Raw genomic sequence first — 23361 nt, 5'->3', positions numbered from 1 at the left:
GACTGAAATTGTGCTGCCTCGGTTTCACCATCTGTAAAACGAGGTGAATGAGAACACAACTGTTGTCTGCCGCAGGGAGACCTAATAGACCTGGTTCCCTCACACTTGCCCTGCTTGAACTGGTATCACTGCTGATTTACACTAGAGTAAAAGGGGAACCAAGGCTGCCAGATTTACCCACGCTGGTCAGCTCCTAACTCTACAAGGGGGCCACTGACACACTGGAGGAAGGTGCTTGCGATAAGGACGCCAGAGCCTGGCTGCCTCAAGAGAACCAGCACTATTGTCTTTCCCTTGCGACGTTCCAATAGCTCATCTGGACATGACATAGAGCCCTTTATAAGGACTATTAATTACATTCACAGTGGCCTGAGCCCCTTCTTGCCTTCATGATGAGAAAAGCCCTTTTCCTCACTACAGGGGTGAGGTCACTGAAAATGTAAGTGAAGATTTAACAAAACCAGTGATATTTGAGCCTTTTAAACTATGGGTTCCCTCCCCCAGCTGCTTGGGGCTTGAGGAGAATGATCCAAAATAGTAGCTGGCCAACCAGCATCTCAACACCCACCCTTCCCCACCTCCACCCCTTGCAACTGCCCTTCGATTTAAGTGCCTTTCTCATCATTCTGGTTTGACAGCCCAAGGCCACGCACAGTAAATAATCAAGTTTGCAGAGCGAGCTGTATGGAAGATGTCAGTGCAGAAGAGAGAGCCTGTCTGTTTCAGAGTAACCACACCTTTCACTCACCTGACAAGTGCCTTAATACGGTGTGCAAGTAACAACAAGGAAATACAAATAGATGGGAATTTACAAGATTGCTCAGGTAGTGAAATGGTTCTGTCCAACTCCGCACTTCTAATTGTTATGGGCCATAAATAATAAATTCACTATATTAAATTTTAAGGCTAGAAGAGACTGTTATGATCATTACCTCCTGCCTAACATAGGCCAGCTGATTCATCTAGCATTGACCCCAATTACTTGAAGTTGAACTAGAGGAGATCTTTTAAAAGGACACCCAATCTTGAGCTGAAGATCACACAGGTCAGCTGTGTCCTTTAGCTGCTTCCAGATGCTCTGAGTATCTTACAGAGACAGGCAAAACTAGGGCTGCTGTAGGTTTTGTCAAGATCTTGGTAGTTCAAATCCAGGTCTCATTTTATCTGATCCCAGACACTTTTTTTGGAGGAGTGTGATGGGGAGAATGAGCTAAATGGTTCTGGTTTTCTAGTAAACCATCTCTTGATATCTTCCTTTAGAAACAGACCCTCTTCCTCTACAAAGAGGAAAAGCATTTCAAAAACCAAGCATCTGCCATGGTGGAAGTTGGTACTGAGTTTGATAGGGAGTTTTGGTTTCTGTTTTAAGTGAAATTTTGTGAGAAAACTCACTTACTGGATTTAAAAGCACCCCAAGGCCTGCCCCCGAATGGTTCAGCCCCATGATAGAAAGGTTGCCACTTTGAAAATAAGCCAGGAAGGAATCCAGTAGCCTGCAAGACTGCATTCGCCATGTGGTGCCTAGTGTACAAGGGGGAGCCAGGGCAGAGAGATCTGAGGGGTGTTCCCTTTCCATGTGGGTGCAAGGGGAAGCCTGTGTGACTGGAGAGGCCAGGATGGGATTATCAAAACCATCCATTGGTTATTCATAGTCCTAAGCAGCCTGGAAAATCTCAGCCGCCTCGCATGAGCTGAAGCCATTAAAGATTCCTATGGATTTCAATGGGCTTTGGACCTGCTCTCTGAGACATTCTCCTTTGTTAACTCTGAGCAAGGCCGAGTCTCATGCTGGTGTTCACAAAGACAATGTGTGCAGGGATGGGGTTAGACTCGCTGGGGCCCAGGACAGAAACTCAGGAGTGGGTTCCGACCCCACTTCCTTACCTGCTCACACACTGGATTTCTGCAACATTTCAGAAGCTGAAGCCTGAGCCGCCCCATGTGGGGCCCCCTGTGGTGTAGGGCCCTGGGCCATTGCCCTGCTTGCTACCCCCTAACACCAGCCCTGAATGTTTGGACTTTGCAGCAGCTGTGTGACCTCCACTCAGGTTCACAGAAGGGCATGCCACAGTTTGCCCAACCCATGGGACACTCTCGAAAGAGTCAGGTTTTAGGCTGGAATGGAGAACTTGTAGGGCGCCCATTACGGCAGGACCTGGACTCAGCTGAGCAGATCCTGTTCATAAATCCTTGCAACTGGCGATTTTATACCCGTACGTGAGGTGTGTCTCACAGAGCACCTGGGCTCCTGCGACAGGCCTGGTGCTCCAGCAGTTCCAAAGCTTTGTTTCTAATCAAGATTTAAAAAGGCCCCGAGTGGGGGAGAGGGATAGAGAGGGACAAAGAAGAAGCAGTGAAACCCAACTCCCAGCTGCAGTGCAGAACCTCCAAGAATCAAAGGATCAAACTCTCTGCTCACTTCCCTTTGAAGTCAGAGGAAAGGGTGGCCCAAAGATGGACAAGAGCTACCCAATCCATCTCGCTGGGGCCAGAGCAATATCCTTCCCTCTTGCTCTCCCCAGCCTGCTTTTCAGCAATCCAAGCAATGGTGCATCCATGAGGGCCATTGCCAGACTGCTCTGCAGCCCGGTGCGTCTTGCTGCCGGGCCATCATTCCTTGGTCTTTTGCCCAACCGTCCTTTGTCTCAATTCCAGCCCATTCGGCCTCCCACAGACTAATAGTTCAGGTAATTCATAACGCACCCTATCCCTAAGGCACTTGGGCACTGAACAGCGTCATAAAGACACAATTAAAATACCAGACAAACATGATAGAACTCAACCCTCATTAACATTCAAATAAATAAAGGCATGAGGGGAGCAATAGCACAAAAGGGATTGGGGGGAGATAATAAATAGGAAGCAAATAAGGCTCATTAATAATAAACCACCCGTGAAGGAAGCCTCCAGAGGTGGAGAGGGCTGGATGGAGGTGGATGTCATGGGATCCAGTCCCATGAGAGGGAGCTGCCGCTGGATGGATATATTCCCTGAAAGCTGAGTGTCTTAAAGGTCTGGAACTTTTCAAACCAAGAGGGCTGACCAAAGGACAATCATGCCTCCTTGCCCTTTGGAGTCTGTAGCTGGTTGTGGTGTGCCCTCTCCGCCCCGACTCACTCCCTGCAGGTCCCTGCTTCCCTCAGCCATGTGGCACTGACCTCTCCGCAGTTGGGCCCAGCCAGCAAAGGGGAAGCAACCGGATCCATCTGGCTAGCGGCTCATGCCTGCGAGAGGTGAGGTAGCAGGACATGTGCTGCCTGCGAGACAACCTGCACATACCTCCTCAGCACCTGGCAGCCCTGCTGCTTCTTCCTGAAGACGTTCATGCCCCTACTGCTCTTGCCGTAGGTGACGTCCACCTGGGAGACGTTGTACTTGTTGCACAGCAGGCAGGTCAGATTGGAGATCAGGCCCCGGGTGGTCTTGGTGGTGTTGTGGAGCCGCTCCAGCAGCTCCTTGGCCGTGGGGTTAAGCTCCTCTTGGTCCCTGGTGATGTTGCCCAGCGAGGCGTTCAGGAAGGCAAAGACCTTGTACAAGGCAACCATGATCTCCTTCTTGTGGCTGGTTCGGTTCACTTGGAAGGCAGGGAAGTCGGTGGTGGTGGCGTTGCAGAGCTCATCCAGGTGGCTGCTGAATGGGTCACCCTGGCAGTCCAGCTGGAAGAGACAGGAGGGGAAATAATGACTAGGGAATCTCAATCACATCCCCCAACACACACGCTGCCCCACCTTCAGCCCTCCCCCACTCACTGTTTTATCACACATCTCACGCTGCTAGGTGAGTTTTAAAGCCCTGTCCCTGGAGCCCTGCGAGAATCTCAGCTGTCAAACAAGAAGGTTTCTAGCCCTCCTAGCTATGCAGAAAAGCTTGAAAACTTGGCCCAGTTGTGCCCGAAAGGCTCCTAAACCTCAGTAAACAAGAACCTGATGCAGGACTGTTGAACCCTTGTCGTTGGCAATGCTGTAAGAGCTGAGGCACCTCTCGTGAGGTACTTCTCTGGCCCCCCGGTCATAGCACCCGAGCATCTGGCAGTCTGCAAAGGATTTACAGGCTAATACCCTGTCCGTCATGCAGGTGGAAAACCAAGGCTCGGAGCCCTTTGCCCAAGATCACGCAGGCCAGCTGCAGGGAACAGGCATTAGAGTGCAGGTCTCCTAAGTCTGGGCTCATGCCCAATCCACTGGGCCGTTCTTCTTCTTCTCTGCCATCCCCCAAATGTACCAATAACTCACCTACCAGTGCAATTTGGTCCTGCTTTGCAGTCCCTCCTGCTCCATCCACCGCTGGGACAGGGACAGCAGGAGCCATTACCTGTGCTGAACTGTGCAGTGGGGAGGGGTGATAGAAACATAATCCCCCAAGGGCTGGAAGGTGACCCACCAATGGCTTTCCCCAGCTGAGGCTGGCATCTAAACTCAGCACTCCACTCCTGAAAATCTAGCCCACTAATCCACACCCCTCCCTGCAGGCCAGCGCTCCATCACCCGCCCTAGATTTGTGATGGGAAAATCCGGGGCAGGGTCTGATTTTTAGAGGTGCTGAGCACCCGCATTCCCAGCTGATATCCATGGCTTGTCCCTGAGGTCCTGCACAGGACGAGCAAACACCTGCCAGTTTTATGTAAACTCTTCCCGTGAGTTTCTAGCAATAAGCATGTTCCACTTGCCTGAAGCAATGTCCTTGGGGATGAGCAGCTCGGCAGGGCGAATAGGACAGGCCTGTTTCCTGCCTGAGTAGCTCGCACAGTTTTAATCTAGGCAGAGCTGAGGCTCCAATGGGAACTTACATAGATGCTGAAGAGATCCTGAGCTGTCGCATTGAGCAGCACCACTAGCTTCCGGGTCTGCTCGACCACATTGGGTTTGCACAAGTTCATGTTCTCGCACATGGGGCTAGGGGTGTTCACCGGCAGTGCCTTGCCAACCACCAATTTGCAGTGGATCATCAACAGCAAGGGGACAACACCTGTGCAGAGAAGAAAGTGGGAGTGGTGAGATGATGCCACGGGGAACCAGCCATCAGAGCCACTCTCTTCAGAGTCCAGTGCCCACCCAGCCAGATGAGAGCTCTCAGATCTCCTCCGGGAAAGTATCCAGTGTCACTGGGATTGGACTGCCTCAGTCACTAGGAGTTCCTGATCTTGCCAATGCTGGAGGGAAAGGAGGATCAAAAGAAGCTCTCCCCCATTGCCTCCGGCCAGGATCTTTCTAGGGTGTCAGATCACTAGGAAGGGAACCAGCTATTGCCTGGGCTGGAGTGGCTGATCTCTGGGACCAAGAACATTTCCATCCCCCAGCCAGCTAGCGCCAGGACTGCAGTCAGAACTACGTGCTACTGAGGCATATGGGCTGCTCTTTGATAAAGCAGAGAAAACGTCCTACCTGCCCTGAACCATCCGGCTTTCACCCAGCTTCCCTTTGCTTCCCCATGCCCATGTATCCGTTGTAGCTCCTGTAGATAGGGGCTAGAGTTTGTCCTAAGGGCCATATTCTCCTCTCACTTCTACCAGCGTAGCTAAGAAGAAAATTCCTATTTCCCCATCTCCCCAACCCCCAAGCTCTGCTGTCTGCATCCTCCAGCATCCCCTGAGCACTGCCCCCTGGCTCAGCCCTGCCCTGCAATGGAGCAGGAATTCTGCTGCGTTTTTCTTTCCTCTGGGAGCTTTTTGTGTTCCCCCAGGTTGCACAACTGCTCATGACTACCTGTCAGATCTAGTCAAGCATGCAAAGGAAAGGGCAGGGTTGGGTGTGGGTTTTGTGCCCATTTTCCAGGCTCGTGTTGTCGAAATTCATCAAAGTTTTGATAGTGGCTAACTGAGGTGTCTCCAAGGGGTCATCTAAACGGCAGGGTGCTCTAGTGGCTAGCACTGTAGCTTAGAACTTAAGATATTTGAGTTCTATTCCCAGCTCCATCTCTTACCTGCTGGGTGGCCCTGGACAAGTTTCTCAGTTTCCCCTTCCGTGAAGTGGGGATAATGATACTAGCAGCTTTGCCATCTACTGATGATAAGCGCTAGGACCTGCCCCACAGACCCATGAGCATTCTTGAAAAAATGCTGGTTTGAATCCCTAGTAGGAGAAGCTGCTGACATGCAGCAGAACACACAGAACTGGGTTATGGATGGGGCTAGCCAGCCAGGTTGAGTCCAAGAGGAGCATTGATTCCCCCAGCACCTGTCATAAGACAATAGTAAAGAATCCCAGAACCAGCTGTTCTCTTCTCACACTCCACAAGGAGCTTTTTAGGCGTAGGAGGTTGGCATTATCCCTAAAGCTTCTCTCTCTCTGATTCACTGTAGGGTTTCTGCCTAGGACCTTTCCTGGGCCTGCCCCAACCTGGCTGCCTGCTACACATTTAAAGACACAGTGCTATTATTCTTCAAGCATAATCTTCTTTCTAGCCCCTCTCCACATCAAGGTGAGCTCTTGTCTTCCCCTGAGTTCCTGATCCTCCCCACCTGGGAGGTGGCCTGCTGATGATCGGCAATCAGCTGTGTGCTGCATCACTGCCTGCTGGCCTGTCTCTCACTAGGCACTGATTCGGGTTCCCCTCCCTGGTATGGCCCCATAGGCAAAGATCCCACCTCTCCCTCGCAGCTTAGCAATCTTGCATGAGAGGCAGCCCCATCATGAATTAATGGGAGTGAATGCAGGAAGGCATCAGTGCCGGCAGTCATGTGTCAAAATCACAAGTTCCCAGTTGCACTCACAGGAGTCAGTGTGGTCTAGCTAGATTGGAAACCTGGGGTGACAGCCTGGCCCTAGGGACATCAACAGGGGTTTTGTCATCCATGTTCCCAGGATCTCACCCTTGGTTTCTAAACCTACCTTTGCCTCTGGGTGATCTAGGGCAAGTCACTGTCACTCTCTGTGCCTCAGTTTCGTCTGTCCCTCTTGTCTGTTTAGACTGTGAGGTCTTTGGGGCAGAGACTAGTACAATGGGGCCCTGGTCTTGGGTATAATATGTCATTATTGTAGGCCCTACTGTAATATGAATAGCTAATAATAGCAGGAGCCTAATCTTGCATCTGATGATATTAACAGGCTGCGGCAGGGGGGGTTTCAGGATAATTTTGGATGACCCATTGTCTTTGGGCTGAGACTCCAACTATCACCCCCCATACACCCGGCCCCTCACTGCCTAGGGTACCAGCACTAATTCAGTACACAGCCACAAGCAGGACAGGCTGCCAGATGACCAAAGCGCTACCTAGTGTGTCACAGCAGAACACAGCAGGGTTAGGTCAAATGATGTTATGAAAGATGAGCTGTGTAACCTTCCCCTCTCTGTTTCAACCCCTGGACATTCCTGCTTATTCTCTATAGGCCCATGCAGCCCAGAGATTAAAATGCTGCTGTTTGGGAATAGTATCACATGTGGTAATGGTGTTGTTATGAATTATTATTATGAATAATAATCCTTGGCACTTACATGGTGCTTGTCATCCAAGGATCCCAAAGCCCTTTACAAAGACAGGTAAACCTTATCATCCCCATTTTACAGATGGGGAAACTGAGTCACAGAGTGACACAACCAAGGTCACCCAGCAAGGCAGTGGCAGAGTTGGATAGCTAGAACCTGGGGTCCTGACCCCAGCAGTCCCATGCTACAAACTGCACAGCAAGGGAGAAAAATTACACTCTTCAGGTTCTATGGAGGATAGGATCTTAAGGGCTTGATCCTGTGCAAAGTAGAAGATACTCAACCTCTTTGCCAATTGGGCCTAGAGACAGCCAGTTCAACAAGCAATGTCACAATGCAGCTGCTGAAAAACTACATAGTTCTTGAGATCTGACAAACTCTGAAGTTGTCCACACTTGTCAGAAGCTCAGAATCGCTGCAGGTCACAAGTCATACAATAATTACTTTATTTACACTTGCTGTAGCAGCATCTGTGCCCTAATTTGTACATTGCAACTGACAGGACTTCCCTTCTGTGTGGCAATCACTCACATAGCAGGATCATGTTTGGGACAAGGGCATTTTCAGGCAAAGCAAAGGAGGATGGAGAGCAAAGGACACAGCCAATGTCCTCCCTGATGTAATTAAACTCTCAGTAGGGAGGAACATGGTCTAGTGTGGACAAGAACTATGCAATTTTCTCCCATGCATATTTCAGCTCTGGGACTGTCAGAGAGCCCAGCAGTGCTGAGGTGGCTTGTGACATTCACCACTAAATTAATATTAACTTGCAATCTCATTCAGCTTCTCTAGTCCAGGACCTCAGTAATACCTTGCTCTCCTGTAGCTTCATTCTTATTAGATCTTGATGTGTTTTAAGGTGGCACTCACTACCATTATTCCCATTTCACAGAGAGGGAAACTTAGGCACAGTGATTTGTCCAAGGGCACTCATGAGGCCGGGTGGCAGTGCTGGTACTAGAAGCCAGCTCTCCTGAGTCACAGCCAAGTGCACCAGCCAATGGGCCATGGTGCCTGCTCTGCTTAAAACCCTTAAAACTCTTTTCTTCCTATTGCACTGGTTTGCATAGCGCAATCTATCCTATAACACTTCACATAGATATGACTTGTACTGAGGCCACGAGAACAACATTCTGGCTTCAGTGTCTATCCTTTAGATAAGCTCTACTCTAATCTGTTCAATGCAAAAACATTTTGCACTTGGCAAGTTCCTTATTTCTCTGATTTTTTCAAAAATCTAATTAAACAAGTGTTACCAGTGTTTCTCAGCAGCGAGAGACCCAAAAGAATTCAAAAACCCTTTGGAAGAATTTAGAGTGGTATAAATTTCCAGATGTTGGTGGAAATATGCCAGAGAGCCATGTTTGCTTTTTACTGCCAATTCCCAGAGATGCTAAGACTAGGGAAAAAGTTTCTTAAGGGTTTCTCTCTGCGCCAAACAGCAGAGCCTCAGACAAAAGGTGTGACTGATTGCTTCAAAATCAGCAACGTTTAAAAAAAATCAAATAGGTTTGACAAAGATGGTTTTACCTGCTGGAATGAACTTCATTTTGAGCTGTATCCCAGGAGCAACTTAACAGAGATTGATGTTGACAGAAGGAGTTTTCAGAAATTCATGTTCATACTGGGGGATTTCACTGGTTTATATACGGTCTGTGTTGTAAGAAAGAGGTGGGGGGGGGAAAGAAGTTAGGCAAATTCATTCAAACTACAATCATGAAGCAGCGATCTTTTTGGAAACAGTGAATCGTTATTTCTAAGTAAGTTTTTGTGATAAGGTTGAGGTCATCCTGCTGTGGTTTTACAGAATGCTGGATTGTTTGAAGCAGAGAGATGGGTTGATTAAAGGAAAACTCATGAATCTGCCGGCTGACTCCAGAAAAAAAAATTCTGCCTACGTTCATAGGACAATACTGCGACTCACCCAGGGAAAAGTGCTGCAGTTTCCTGAGGGTGAGTCTTCTTCCTTAGAGTACTTTCACCTCCCACATCCCACCTCCCCTGCTGGTGGTTTCCCCCCAACGTTGCTTTTCATCGTTTCAGATGCTGTGAAATGCATAGGTAGAGCACCGTTACTGTCTCATTTAGAAAATAGCCAGAATTAGAGCTAACACTGAATGAAACCAAAGGTCATGCTGGCCGGGAAAGTATTTAAGTGGGAGGGGATATTACAAAATAGACATTTACATGAATCAGGGAGGGAGAAAGGGATGGACTTGCAACTGCTCAGCTGTGTGTCATGGTCTCTAACATGGCTGCAATCAATTGGGAATTCTCTGCCAGCTCAAGCAATTGATGTACTGCAGTGGGCTAGTGAATGAGGTGTTCTGTGCCGTGCTGTTGTAGGGAAGTCCTGGATCACTTCACTGCATGTTCCTGTGTGTGACAATAGCCTATGGCAGGCCTATGGATTTGAACTTGACATGGAAACTAGCCCATCTGCTGTTAGGGGTTCAGGGCTGGCTCCTTGCAACAGACACCTTGCTCCACAGGAAAGTGTTTCTGGTCCCAGGCATTGGGGGTTTTAATATCTTTTACAGACAGCAAACACTTTTCACTAAAAAATCTTCATGAGGCTGAAAACCCAATTTTCTGGCAGAAAATAGTTTTGATGGAAAATTTTCCACTTGCACTGCTGCGCTGCTGATAGTGACGGGCGTTAACTCTTTAGTTCTGTTAGCCGCAGCTCATGCTTCTAACTCTGTAGGTTGTGGACTCAGACCCTGCATTTGGTTCAAGGGCGGGTTGATTTTATTATATTAGCACTGCAAGAAACACAAGAGCCATCTTCCCCAGGATGCTCCCTTGCAGTGTGTGCTCAGGCTGGCTGCTAAGCCTGCTCAGGAAGATGCAGTTTATTTTCCAGCTGCAACACTGAGGGTTATGCTGAAATCCCCTCATCCTCAGTTCCCGCTTTGGTCCCTTTTCTGAGTCAGCTCCATCTCGTGGACTCTGTCTGAACACACAGGGCTGAGCTCCTTGGCTGGTGGCCAGCAATACAGCCCCAATGACATCAGAGAAGCACAATTGCCCTTGAACACAGCTGTGCTGTAAGGTGCAGATAGGGCATAACGGGGTTAAAGTGATTTTTTAAAGCCGTGTTCAAGCCTGGAAGCAGTTCTAACACGTTTATATCCTGTTCACACCAACAGCCTGAGCATTTTCAAGTCCCTGGGTGGAAGAGCTCCAAGGAACAACCAGCCAATGCTTGTATCTCAATGCACCAAGATCTTCCTTCTGGGTCAGTACTGAACCAATGCCCAGCAGGGTGCTTGAGGGCACAGTGCTGCAGGGAGCAGAGTGGGTGACTCAGTAGGGGGCACTCTCCCTTCTGAATCCATGTTGACCCCCAATGCCTAAGCATGATGCTAGGGTGCCTGTACTACAGGCAGCGGCATGGTTCATTCGGCGGGGGTGTGTGTGTGTGTGTGTGTGTGTGTTTCTGCTCTGAGTCATAACTAACTCCAGCGCCCAGTGTGAGGCTAGGGAGAGTTGTGCAGCAGGCACTGGTGTGAGCAATCAATAGGGGCGCCATCTACTCTGAGTCCTCACTGATTCCAATGCCCCTCTGCAGTGATAGGGCTGCTATGCAGCAGGGGGCACTCTCCTCTCTGAGTAATAACTGTGTCCCCCAATTTCGCCAATGCCTCAGCAAGGCACTAGCAGGGGCTATAATGGGAGGTGTGACATTACACTCCATATGCTTTATGAAAATATGCTTATAAACATGAATATGATGTAACTGGAATATGCTTTATGCAAAAGGTCTCTTGTAAGGTATCATTACAATGATTATGATCTAATGAGTGTGTTCATCCTATTTGTTCACATGTATTATTTCTATGTCTGGAGTTAGGAGAATAAGATATAAACTTCGCAAAAAGAAAAGGAGGACTTGTGGCACCTTAGAGACTAACAAATTTATTTGAGCATAAGCTTTCGTGAGCTACAGCTCACTTCATCGGATGCATTCAGTGAAAAATACAGTGGGGAGATTTATATACACACAGAGAACATGAAACAATGGGTTTTACCATAAACACTGTAAGGAGAGTGATCACTTAAGATGAGCTATTACCAGCAGGTAGGGAGGGTGGGGGGAAGGGAGAAAACCTTTTGTGGTGATAATCAAGGTGAGCCATTTCCAGCAGTTGACAAGAACATCTGAGGAACAGTGGGGGGGCAGCGGGGGGGGGGAATAAACAAGGGGAAATAGTTTTCCTTTGTGTAATGACCCATCCACTCCCAGTCTCTATTCAAGCCTAAGTTAATTGTATCCAGTTTGCAAATTAATTCGAATTCAGCAGTCTCTCGTTGGAGTCTGTTTTTCAAGTTTTTTTGTTGAAGGATAGCCACTCTCAGGTCTGTAATCGAGTGACCAGAGAGATTGAAGTGTTCTCCGACTGGTTTTTGAATGTTATAATTCTTGACGTCTGATTTGTGTTCATTTATTCTTTTACGTAGAGACTGTCCGGTTACGTAGAGACTGACCAATGTACATGGCAGAGGGGTATTGCTGGCACATGCTGGCATATATCACATTGGTAGATGCGCAGGTGAACGAGCCTCTGATAGCGTGGCTGATGTGATAGGCCCTATGATGGTGTCCCCTGAAGAGATATGTGGACAGAGTTGGCAACGGGCTTTGTTGCAAGGATAGGTTCCTGGGTTAGTGGTTCTGTTGTGTGGTGTGTGGTTGCTGGTGAGTATTTGCTTCAGGTTGGGGGGCTGTCTGTAAGCAAGGACTGGCCTGTCTCCCAAGATCTGTGAGAGTGATGGGTCGTCCTTCAGGATAGGTTGTAGATCCTTGATGATGCGTTGGAGAGGTTTTAGTTGGGGGCTGAAGGTGATGGCTAGTGGCGTTCTGTTATTTTCTTTGTTGGGTCTGTCCTGTAGTAGGTGACTTCTGGGTACTCTTCTGGCTCTGTCAATCTGTTTCTTCACTTCAGCAGATGGGTATTGTAATTGTAAGAATGCTTGATAGAGATCTTGTAGGTTTTTGTCTGAGGGGTTGGAACAAATGCGTTTGTATTGTAGAGCTTGGCTGTAGACAATGGATCGTGTGATATGATCTGGGTGAAAGCTGGAGGTATGTAGGTAGGAATAGCGGTCAGTAGGTTTCCGATATAGGGTGGTGTTTATGTGACCATCACTTATTAGCACCGTAGTGTGCAGGAAGTGGATCTCTTGTGTGGACTGGTCCAGGCTGAGGCTGATGGTGGGATGGAAATTGTTGAAATCATGGTGGAATTCCTCAAGGGCTTCTTTTCCATGGGTCCAGGTGATGAAGATGTCATCAATGTAGCACAAGTAGAGTAGGGGCATTAGGGGACAAGAGCTGAGGAAGCGTTGTTCTAAGTCAGCCATAAAAATGTTAGCATACTGTGGGGCCATGTGGGTACCCATCGCAGTGCCGCTGATTTGAAGGTATACATTGTCCCCAAATCTGAAATAGTTATGGGTGAGGACAAAGTCAGAAAGTTCAGCCACTAGGTTAGCCATGACATTATTGGGGATACTGTTCCTGACGGCTTGTAGTCCATCTTTGTGTGGAATGTTGGTGTAGAGACGTCTACATCCATAGTGGCCAGGATGGTGTTTTTAGGAAGATCACCGATGGATTGTAGTTTCCTCAGGAAGTCAGTGGCTTGAATAGAGACTGGGAGTGGATGGGTCATTACACAAAGTAAATCTATTTCCCCATGTTATTCCCCCCCCATCACCCCCAACTGTTCCTCAGACATTCTTGTCAACTGCTGGAAATGGCCCACCTTGATTATCACCACCCTCCCTACCTGCTGGTAATAGCTCATCTTAAGTGATCACTCTCCTTACAGTGTGTATGATAACACCCATTGTTTCATGTTCTCTGTGTGTGTATATAAATTTCCCCACTGTATTTTCCACTGAATGGATCCGATGAAGTGAGCTGTAGCTCACGAAAGCTTATGCTCAAATAAATTTGTTAGTCTCTAAGGTGCCACAAGTACTCCTTTTCTTTTTGCGAATACAGACTAACACGGCTGCTACTCTGAAAGATATAAACTTGTATCACTGATGTAAACATTTAAGTGGAAGCCATTAAGGGTGCTTCAGAATCAATGAACTGTAAATGGCTCTGTTTACTTGCAGACCTTCCTGTGTACATGTATGCCAGCCCAGGAAGAATGGAGACCGGGGTCTCGCAGGACATGTGACCATGTTACCTGATAATGAAATCCATCTTAAATCTGGTACTTTTCCATTTAGAAGGGGGGATGGGGACCCAAAGAGACAAAAGATTCCTGCCTTGTGCCAAAGCTATAAAAGGGGATGAAGCAGGACAAAGTGTGGTGGCCAGTCATGAGAAAGCCCCTGCTTACCACCTGAGATGTCTGCTGGAACTAACAAGGATTGTACTGGGGAAAGGATTGGGCCCAGACTAGGAAGGAGTCTAGTCTGTAAAAAGAATGAGGAGTACTTGTGGCACCTTAGAGACTAACAAATTTATTTGGGCATAAGCTTTCGTGAGCTACAGCTCACTTCATCGGTCATCATTATTCTCTGATGACCTGATTCTCATGTACATTAATACCCCTTTACACTGCTCTGATAATGCAAAGGGGCCTATAAATATAATGTACACCTACCTTAAGGACACTGCCAGAATGGTGTTCCATTTCAGTTTGGGTGTCTATGTCCCACCTTCCTACATTCTCCCTGTTCAATTCTGCAGGAATTCTTCTTTACTTCCTGTCTTAAACTATTGTCTTGTAGGGCTGGGCACATGGTTGAGTCTTTGTAGCCAAAATATTTATGTTAACATTTTTCACTGGCTTTGTAATGCTCCAGGGAGCCATACACATGGGTCTGAAATAACCCAAGGTCTGATCCTCTCTCTGTATTGCTATTCCTGGACAGTGGAAATCCCATGGGAAGAGCTGACCCTGAGTTATGTGGCCCCTGAGGCATCCAAATCACAGTGAAACATATAACACAAATGCTGAGACATTTGGTTTTCCCCAAATAGCACTAGTTTGGGCTTTATTTGGGTCCCTGCCTTGTCCTGGTGAGCTGCCCTTCTGTGCCATATTGCTTTATGCTGTTGCACAGTGGCCACAGCCCATCCCAGAGGAGGCTGCATTTCACTGAAGGGTGAAGTAAGTCCCGATTACCAGTGCTGCATAACTTTGCAAGACTGACTGCGAGGACCACACTTAATTTGCATATATTGTTATACAGAGTTTTAATTTTAACACAGAAATTAATAGGGACTTTTGTGTTAGAGAGGGAAGATGTGGAGCTGAAATTTGGCCTCAGCTTCCTACTGTCAGGATGGCTGCAATGAGTGGCTAGAGCTGCATAAATGATCACCTGAAATGTCCTGGCCTGTGCTAAGGAGGAGCTAACTTCTAGATGGATACATGGAAATAGATTTTGACATAAGCCTAGTTTAGTCTGTGGAACTCACTGCCACCAGATAGTGTGGTGGCAGCCAGATTGGCAAGACTCATAAAAGGCCTGGACATGTATATGAATAAAAAAGAGCATCTGCAGTTGCAATAAGTAGGCTAAGATTATGAGACAGCATTATTATCCTCATTTCACAGAGACTGAGTGACTTGCCCAGCATCACACAGGATGTCTATTGTGGAACTGGGAATTTAATCCAGATCTTGAGCGGGCTATTGCAATACCCTAACCACGAGACCCTAATGCTTCCCAGCCTCAGTCTTTATGATAAGAAAGTGAATCACTAACTGGGATTAGGAAGATCTTTCCCTCTTACACCCTGTTTAGTACCACACAACAAGGTGAATAATGAGATTTGTATGGCTTTGTCTGAAGCATTTGGGATTGGCTGCTCTCAGACAAAATAGGAATTGCTAAATAATAACATCGAGCTCTTATGAAGCACTTTTCATCAGGTCTCAAAGTGCTTTACAAAGGATGTCAGTGCCATTATTCCCATTTTACAGATGAGGAAACAGGCACAGAGAGGGAAGTGACTTGCCCAAGGTCATCCAGCAAGCCAATGGCAGTCAGCAATATAACTCAGTACAGAGTCCCAGTCCACATGTATGAGGGCCAGTACCAGATCCCTCACTGGAAGGTGCAAGAAACCCTGTAGTAGCCACATGTGGGATAATCTTCCCCCCAGGGAAAGTTTCCTCCTGACCCATTTAGTTAGTGATTGGCTTATGCCCTGAAGCATGAGGATTATTATTATAGTGCTAGCACCTAGGGGCCCCACTCAAGGACCACAACCCTATTGTGCTAGGCACTGTACAAAACAAAAAAGAGTCCGGGCTCCAAGAATTTGCAATCTCTAAAACTTATAGGATTTAAAAAAAAAATCTTACTATTATAACTCTGGATGGTGGTGTTATTCACATAGATGTCCAGTCCCTATTTGACTCCTGCTAAATTCTTAACCTCAATAACCTCCTGTGGCAATGAGTCTCACAGGTACATCGTGTTCAAGAGGATTTCCAAACCAGATGTGGCAAGGGAATGTGGTACTGGACTCAGTGGTTCTGTTCCAAAGTGCCCAGTCCTATGAGAAAGCATAGAATTTACATACACATGAGCAAATTACCTTGTCCCCAGGCAGGTCTGATCCATGTCAGCAGAGGAATATTAGAACATCAAAAAAAAAAGGGGGGGGGTAGGCAGGGGTTAATGCCATTGTTCAAATGCTTAAACTTCATGTCTATAGGATGATGTATAAAAATGACATAGCAAAGATTTCAGCAAACAATCTGTGGCCTGTGAACCTTGTAATGTTTTATGGAGTCATTCACCACCCAAGCGAGGGATATTACAAAGAATACAAGAATGTCCTTGATATGCAGGTAATTCCCTCAAGTCTTTCCTACAGCACATCAAACACAGCACATTATTCTGAAGTTGATTCAGAGCTGAATGTCTCTGAAGCCAAACATTAGGGCACTCTGAGTTGCAGCTGACAGGCAGCTGTCTGTGAGATATTTACTCATGTCATGGCTAATGCTCACCAGTGAGGGGAGCACCTTTAAAAAAGCATAAAGGGACAGTGCCTGCCCTTTGACATCCTGCTGGATCACTCATTGGCCATAAAGGTGAATTTGCTTTTTTATTACAGCAAAAGAAGGCCTGTAAAGTTTGATTATTGCAGTAGCATTGAGAGATCCAAATGAGGGATCAAGGCCCACTCATCAAGTCACTTTTCTCACTGCGTCTGTTTCCCAATCTGTACAGTGAGAGCATGGTCTCTTTTGTAAAGCACTTTGAGCGCTGCTGATGCAAAGTGCTAGATGAGCTTCGGTATCACTATTAATTATTTCTATGGTAGGTGCTTATGTATATTCAATGTGAAAGATGGGGATTTTTAATGTTTATTTTCTCATCTTGAGTCTTTCCCCCTTTGATTAGAAATTCAGCTCTTTCTTACCCCAGAAGGCTCTATGGATGACTGGAGAGCTGGTGGGATTCTGACAGCAGCCAACTTCCCTCCTGAGCGTTTGAGTGAAACAGGTCGTTAAACAGTCTGAATGAAAATGACTCTTCCCTCGATGAATCAGCTTTCACTTTCTTGTGCTAAGATCTCAGTGTGTATTTCTTTCAGCTAACGGCAGGGAAAGTTACCAACTGGCATTTCTGAGTCACCCAACAAGTCGTTCAGCAAAAGAAGGAAGGCTTCAGTGAACACTGCTGATATTTCTAAGGGAAAAACATACCTGCCCCTGGTTAGGGCTCCATTCGTCCTCACAAAGCAGAAAAACAGAGCACAAGCCCAATTTGGCTGGTTGTTGCAGCTTCACCTTTGATGGCAGCCACAGCACACAGCTGAGGGGTGTGTCTGGGCATGATGTCTCCCAGGGAAGGTGATACAAGTGCTGATTGTGGCGCAGACGGGTAACCCCAGGTGAGGGTGCACTGCAGCCTCCCATGTGCCTGTGCAGTACAGGCTATGAGTCAGTTCTGGACCATGGTGTTTTAGCTCTGGAGGTTCTTGGTTCATTCCCCACTATACACACCAAGATGGCAGGTGTTACAAATGCCCAATCAACTCAGGCCTCACCCCTTTGCCACAACATGCCCCACAAAAAGCAAATATTATGGAACAGAGGATGACAGCTAGGAATCATTTTACCTAAACTATTACCACCCAAGTGATAACACAGTTCAGTGCATGTTCCAGATCCATGAGGATTTCACAGTAAGTAAATCTGTGAGAGGCATTTGGTATCTATTATTATTCATTTGTATTACTATCATATTTGGGCCCCACTGTGCTAGTTACTGTACAAACACAGAGAGAGTCCATACCCCAGAGAGTTTACCACCTAAATAGACAAACTCAGGGAATAGAACCCATGTTCCCACTAGGCTGCGCTTCCGTCTCACCTGTTAGCTCTGTGTTCACCTCTTTCACTGGATTTTGTAATGTCTCAACTAGCCCAAATGAGGCAAGGGCTGAACTTGTGATATTTCAGCTCCTGGATGGTGGCCATGAGAAGCCTGGATCTCACTTTGCTTTGGCCCTAGAAAAGGCGGTGGGGGTAAAACAAACAATGAAGACCATATGTACAAATACGAAGCTACGCCGGCTTGTTCGAGTTTCTTTGAGCCTGAGAGCGCAGCCCCAGCATGTTGCTGGGTTGTACCATTGCTGGGGGTGTCCAGCTTGGTCCAGCAGGTATGTTTCGTGTATCTGAATTAAATGTCAATGAGCAGGACATGGTCAAGCAGCAGCTTCCAGGGTGGAGTAAGTTCCCACAGCTAACTCTGCCTGCATTAGCTGTGACTGCATCAGGGTGTGTGCAAAACCCCACCCCGTGCAAGTGGGAAACTTGTGCATGCAGCTCAAACAGCTGTATTGTGGGATGCTCCACTCTACATGGACAAAAGGATTGTTAGCAGCAAGAACCAAGAGCAGTTGTTGGTGGAGGGGCATCGTCAGGGGAGCTCAACCGGCAGGCCCCACAATAAAGTGGGGATCACGTTTTGTCCCTAGGCTCTGCTTGAGGCACTATCTTCAATCTGAAGAGTTAACAGGCAGCATGTCCTAATGGTTACTGCCCTGGGGGGAGTTAGCAGACCTAGATGCTAATCATAGCTTTAACACTGATCTATTGAGTGACCTTGGGAAAGTCTTTTTGTCAACTCTTTGTTGCAAGGATTGTCTCTTTCTGCATTTGTACAATACCTAGTGCAATGGGACCCTGAGCTCAGATGGGGCTACTAGGTATTATTGTAGTTACTAATAGATACCCAAAATTCCCCTGCTACAGGCAGATGCTACTTGCTGTAAAAACTCCATTGAGCTGGTACATGTGCTGGATTGTGTTATTCCCAAAGCCATTTAGAGGATTTAGCCGCACTAATCTCACCACGTTCAATGGGAGTTTCGTGGTTTAATCCTTTAATTAAGCTTTGATGCATAATGTTAAAATCTGCTACATTGCCTAGAAAAGTCTTTGCCCAGAAGATCTTTCCTGTTTTCTTTCTGAATATCAAAGACATATGAACAGAGGTCAGAGATTCTAGGATCAGCTCCAAAAGCCATCACTCTATGTGAGGAGTGAGAGTGGACACTGGGTTGGCAGAAAAATGATTTTTAAAATCCCAGAAATTATACCAATTCTTGCAAAACTCCTGTGTGAGTTAGCCCAAGCGTCTATAATGGTCATCCCTACCCCAGGGGAGGATGCCAAAGAAGAAAGAGTGAACCACCTGCGTCAATTTGGAGTTGAAGATTTTTGCTTAAATTCCCCAGAAGCATCTATTATTCATTTCTGTTACCGTATCAGCTAGAGGTCCTACCTGAAAGGAAGATCCCATTGAATGGGGGTGCTGCACAGACACAAGAGACAGTCCCTGCCCAAAACAGCTTAAAATCTGAATAGACAAGAGAAGAAAGAGAGATGACATGACCAAGGTCACAGTGCAAGTCAGTTTGTAGAGCTGGGAATGGAGCCTAGATTTCCTGAGCTGCAGGCCCATGCCCTACCCACTAGATCACACTGCCCCTCATAGCAAAGCCTGTCATCTCTGGATTGGTAGGTCTAAACTAGGCAGGAGCCCATCAGAAGATAGCATCAATCATATAGTCAATGTGATGCATCATGTGCATTACATAGAGCTTTTCATTAGAACATCTCAAAGAGCTTTACAAAGAAAGGTGAGTAGTATTGTCCTCATTTTACAGAGGAGGAAACTGAGGCACAAATACATGAAGTAATTTGCCCAAGGTCACTCAGCAGGCCAATGGCAGAACCAGGAATAGAAGCCACCTCTCCAGATTTCCAGAGCAGTGTGCTAACTTGTCAGTAATACACCTTCCCCAATGAGGGAGGTGCAATTTTCTCACTTAACAAGGAAAAACCATTTGAGTGGGCTGATTGACTTTTTAAAATTAATATGGATTTGGGAAGGTGACAGAGGGTGGCTCAAGACAGGGAGTCTAAAGAATTTGGGGTGAGATTTTTTCAAAAGAGGGGCCTGAGTCCCCTAAATTCAATGATTCCAAGGCCAGAAGGCACCATTGTGATCATCTAGTCAGGCAGTTCTCAAACTGTGGGTCAGGACACCAAAGTGGATCCCAACCCCATTTTAATGGGATTACCAGGACTGGCTTAGACTTGCTGGGGCCTGGGGCCAAATCCAAAGCCCGAGCCCCACTGCCGCGGGATGAAGCTGAAGCCCAAGGGCTTCAGCTCTTGGTGGTGGGGCTCAAGTTGCAGGCCCCCTGTTGGGGCTGAAGTCCTTGGGCTTCGACTCCCCCCCCCACCCCGCCTGGAGCAGTGGGGCGGCAGGGTTCAAGCGGGCACAGGCTTTGGTCCTCCCTCCTGGGGTCATGTAGTAATAGGAGGTCACAGTGCAATGAAATTTGAGAACCTCTGGTCTCATCTGATCTACTGTATCACACAGGCCAGAGATGGGTCCCACAATAACTCCTAGAGCAAAGCTTTCAGAAAAACACCCAGTCTTCATTTACAAATTGGCAATGATGCAGAATCCACCACAACCCTTTGTAAATTGTTCTATTGATTAATCACTCTCACCACAGGTGCACCTTTTTTCAGTCTGAATTTGTCTAGTTTCAACTTCCAGCTGTTGGATTGTGTCAGACTTTTCTCTGCTAGCTTGAAGAGGTCACCCCAAATACTTGATTACAGCCCATATTTGTTCCCCAAATAGGTATGCATGGGCTGTAATCAAGTCACCCTTGGTTCAAGAGGTCTCAGCCAGAGCAGTGCCAGACATGAAAATTAAGACCATCTAGAATGATAGGAACATTCTTCTCCACACTGCAAATTGCTGAAATCTGGATCTCTGCGGGGCTGAATAGGTTCCTCTCTGCAGTTCACATTGGCTGTAGAACCTGCAGGACCACTGGAAAGGACATGCACAAAAGTTCCCTATGTGCAGCTGATCCTGTTTCTGTCTCGTTCAACTGAGTTCAGTGAGTTCAGTGAACTCCCGGTCCGAACCTTGAAGGAATTCTGCATGGCTTTCAGGATATAAAATCAACTTGGGACCTGGAGTTGCTTCCAATTAACTCAGCCCCAGTTTTGTAGCTGATTTCTCCATCATCTTGGACCTCTCCATATGGATTTTGACACTTTGGAATACAGATCTCAAAAATGGTAAATCTGTGTGGTCCAATCATAACAAAGATAAAAGAAGATCAGAATAACTGGCATGGCCTCCTGGTTTCTGGGCTAACAACTCATTAAAATGGAAGTGTTGATTATTCTCTGCTTTTCAACATAGTCCTATACCCCATCTTCATTTATAGCCTTTTCTGGACTAAGGATTTGCCCTGGTTACAACCATCAATGTGGCTGCACCCCTGGGTAAACAGGCACAGCAATTACTTGATGAAATTAAACTCGCCCATTGCAAATAGCAGCTTGATCTTCTATTCTAGAGGTTCGCAAAAAGAAAAGGAGTACTTGTGGCACCTTAGAGACTAACAAATTTATTAGAGCATAAGCTTTCGTGAGCTACAGCTCACTTCATCGGATGCTCACGAAAGCTTATGCTCTAATAAATTTGTTAGTCTCTAAGGTGCCACAAGTACTCCTTTTTGCGAATACAGACTAACACGGCTGCTACTCTGAAACCTATTCTAGAGGTTGTATCTGTGCAGATACGCTGATGACTGCATTGGGGCAAATCCCCAGGCTAGATTCAGAATATTTAAGGCCAGGAGGGCCGCTTTTGATCATCTGGTCTTCATCCCGTGTATAACGCAGGTCAGAGAACCTCCCCCCAGTAATTCCAGCATTTAGCCCAGATCTGGCAGTGGAGCTGAAGCAGGCTAGCCAAAGCCATGCACAGAATATTCTCAGGGTTCTTCTCGAGAGGCAAAAAACCTCACATCTGACTAAACAAAGCGTGGATGAGCTAAAGAGGAAGAAGGAGTGGGCAGATGTAGTTTCTGCTCTTCCTTTTGGACTAGGTTCCTGAGTCTGCTGGATTAGACAAGCAAAAGCTCTCCCCTCATTCGGAATCCTTTGTGGGTCTGGTTGTATATGCCCACAGCTCAGCCCCCCTCTGCTTCAAATTTCAAATTGAATTGCTGTCTGGCTCACATACCCTCCAATTCTAGTCATGTTAAAAAAGACCATAGGGTGGGGCTCTCACCTCATTCAACCTTTGAAACACCTGGCTTTCCCGCCCCCCCTCCCCGCCCCCGCCAGTGCTTCAAGTCCAAGCAAGAATTGCACACACCGTCTTATTGCCATTATCCCCTTGCGCCATCTCAACACAGGGGCTGGAACAATGTGTATAGTGTGGGGGGGGGGGAAGGGCTGAGAGCCATTGAACCAAACTGCAAACCCTGCAGATGATGAAACCCTCTTCAAGCCAGGGGGAGCTGCTACACCCCCTGCACCCTGAGTTGCAGCACCTATGCATCTCAACCCAAATGGTATGCCTCACCATCTAGCCTTTGGGGCAAGGCCTAGCATTTACTCTGGGGCTCTCAGCACTGGCCTGCAGTGACGGAGAGATTTGCCATGACTAACCACAAGACCTGAGTTAGGCCAAAGCTGAGCACTATCAAAAGATCTCATCTCATATGTTAGCATGCCACCAGCACAATGGGGCCCCAACCTTGTCATCCTCTAGATGCTCCCGCAAACAGCTCGTCAGCACCATTATCAAGAACAAGTTCATTCTGGCTCTGCCAAGATTTTAAGGTCAGCGGATTCCACCCCTTCAGGTACCTGAGGAGCTCAACTCAGTCTCCGTATTCCACAGCCCCTGCACATTACCTTGTGTAAAGCACCTCTCAGCTTCTGTCCCAGAGGCGAGCTGCCCAAGTCCTGGCTCCAGCCGAAACCCTGCTAATGGCTTCAGCTGACCAAATGCTAAGCTCTGCTTGCATCTGTGCCGGGCCAAAACCAGAAGAGTTCTGAAAGGTCAAGGAGCCTGCGCATTAGGGACTGAACTGACAGAGCGGCTCGGGAGAGCACATGCCCCAAGGCCCAAGTGAGCCATGGATGCTGTAAGAGAAGGGAATTATTGATCAGACTATTACATCACACCCTTGGTTCCCAATGTTCTACGAGGGAGTTGCCCTAGCATGCCCCGGAGCCCACTAGCACAGCTGAGGAGGGCCTATGGACTAGCTGGCTATTCAGCCCCTAAGATCCATTATTTCTACTTTTTGTATTAAGCAGCACCCAGGGGCTCAGTCAGGAATGTGTTCCCAGTGTGCCCTGTACAGCTTTAGTGAGACATCCTGGGCCTATTTAAGTCAATGGCAAAACTTCCATTGATTACAATAGGGCCAGGATGTCATGCGCATACTAGAGTCCCAGGCCCCAAGAGCTTATCCTTCCTTTCTAGCTGTCTAAAAAAAGCCTTGCCATTCCTATGGCTAGTGAGCACCCCAATACATTAGCTAGGCTAAGCAACACCACGTGCGGGATTTAAACCCTCATGGTTCAGGGCACGAGCCAA

The 23361-nt window shown here is 47.3% G+C and overlaps 1 protein-coding gene across 1 annotated transcript; it reads right to left on the bottom strand.

Annotated features, from left to right (window-relative positions):
- Positions 1-1780: 1780 nt before the first annotated feature.
- LOC119843892 (leukemia inhibitory factor-like) lies at positions 1781-9035 on the bottom strand. Its single transcript, XM_038373851.2, has 3 exons — positions 8953-9035; positions 4787-4965; positions 1781-3656 (listed from the first exon to the last, which is right to left on the bottom strand). The coding sequence occupies exons 1-3, from the start codon at positions 8969-8971 to the stop codon at positions 3219-3221; spliced, it is 636 nt and encodes a 211-aa protein (XP_038229779.1). The 5' UTR covers positions 8972-9035; the 3' UTR covers positions 1781-3218.
- Between the last annotated feature and the right edge of the window lie 14326 nt (positions 9036-23361).

The sequence above is a fragment of the Dermochelys coriacea genome, chromosome 15, assembly GCF_009764565.3.
Source record: "Dermochelys coriacea isolate rDerCor1 chromosome 15, rDerCor1.pri.v4, whole genome shotgun sequence".
NCBI classification, from domain to species: Eukaryota; Metazoa; Chordata; order Testudines; family Dermochelyidae; genus Dermochelys; species Dermochelys coriacea.
Note: the sequence above shows the minus strand (reverse complement) of the source record. Positions and strands in the feature narration are given on the sequence as shown.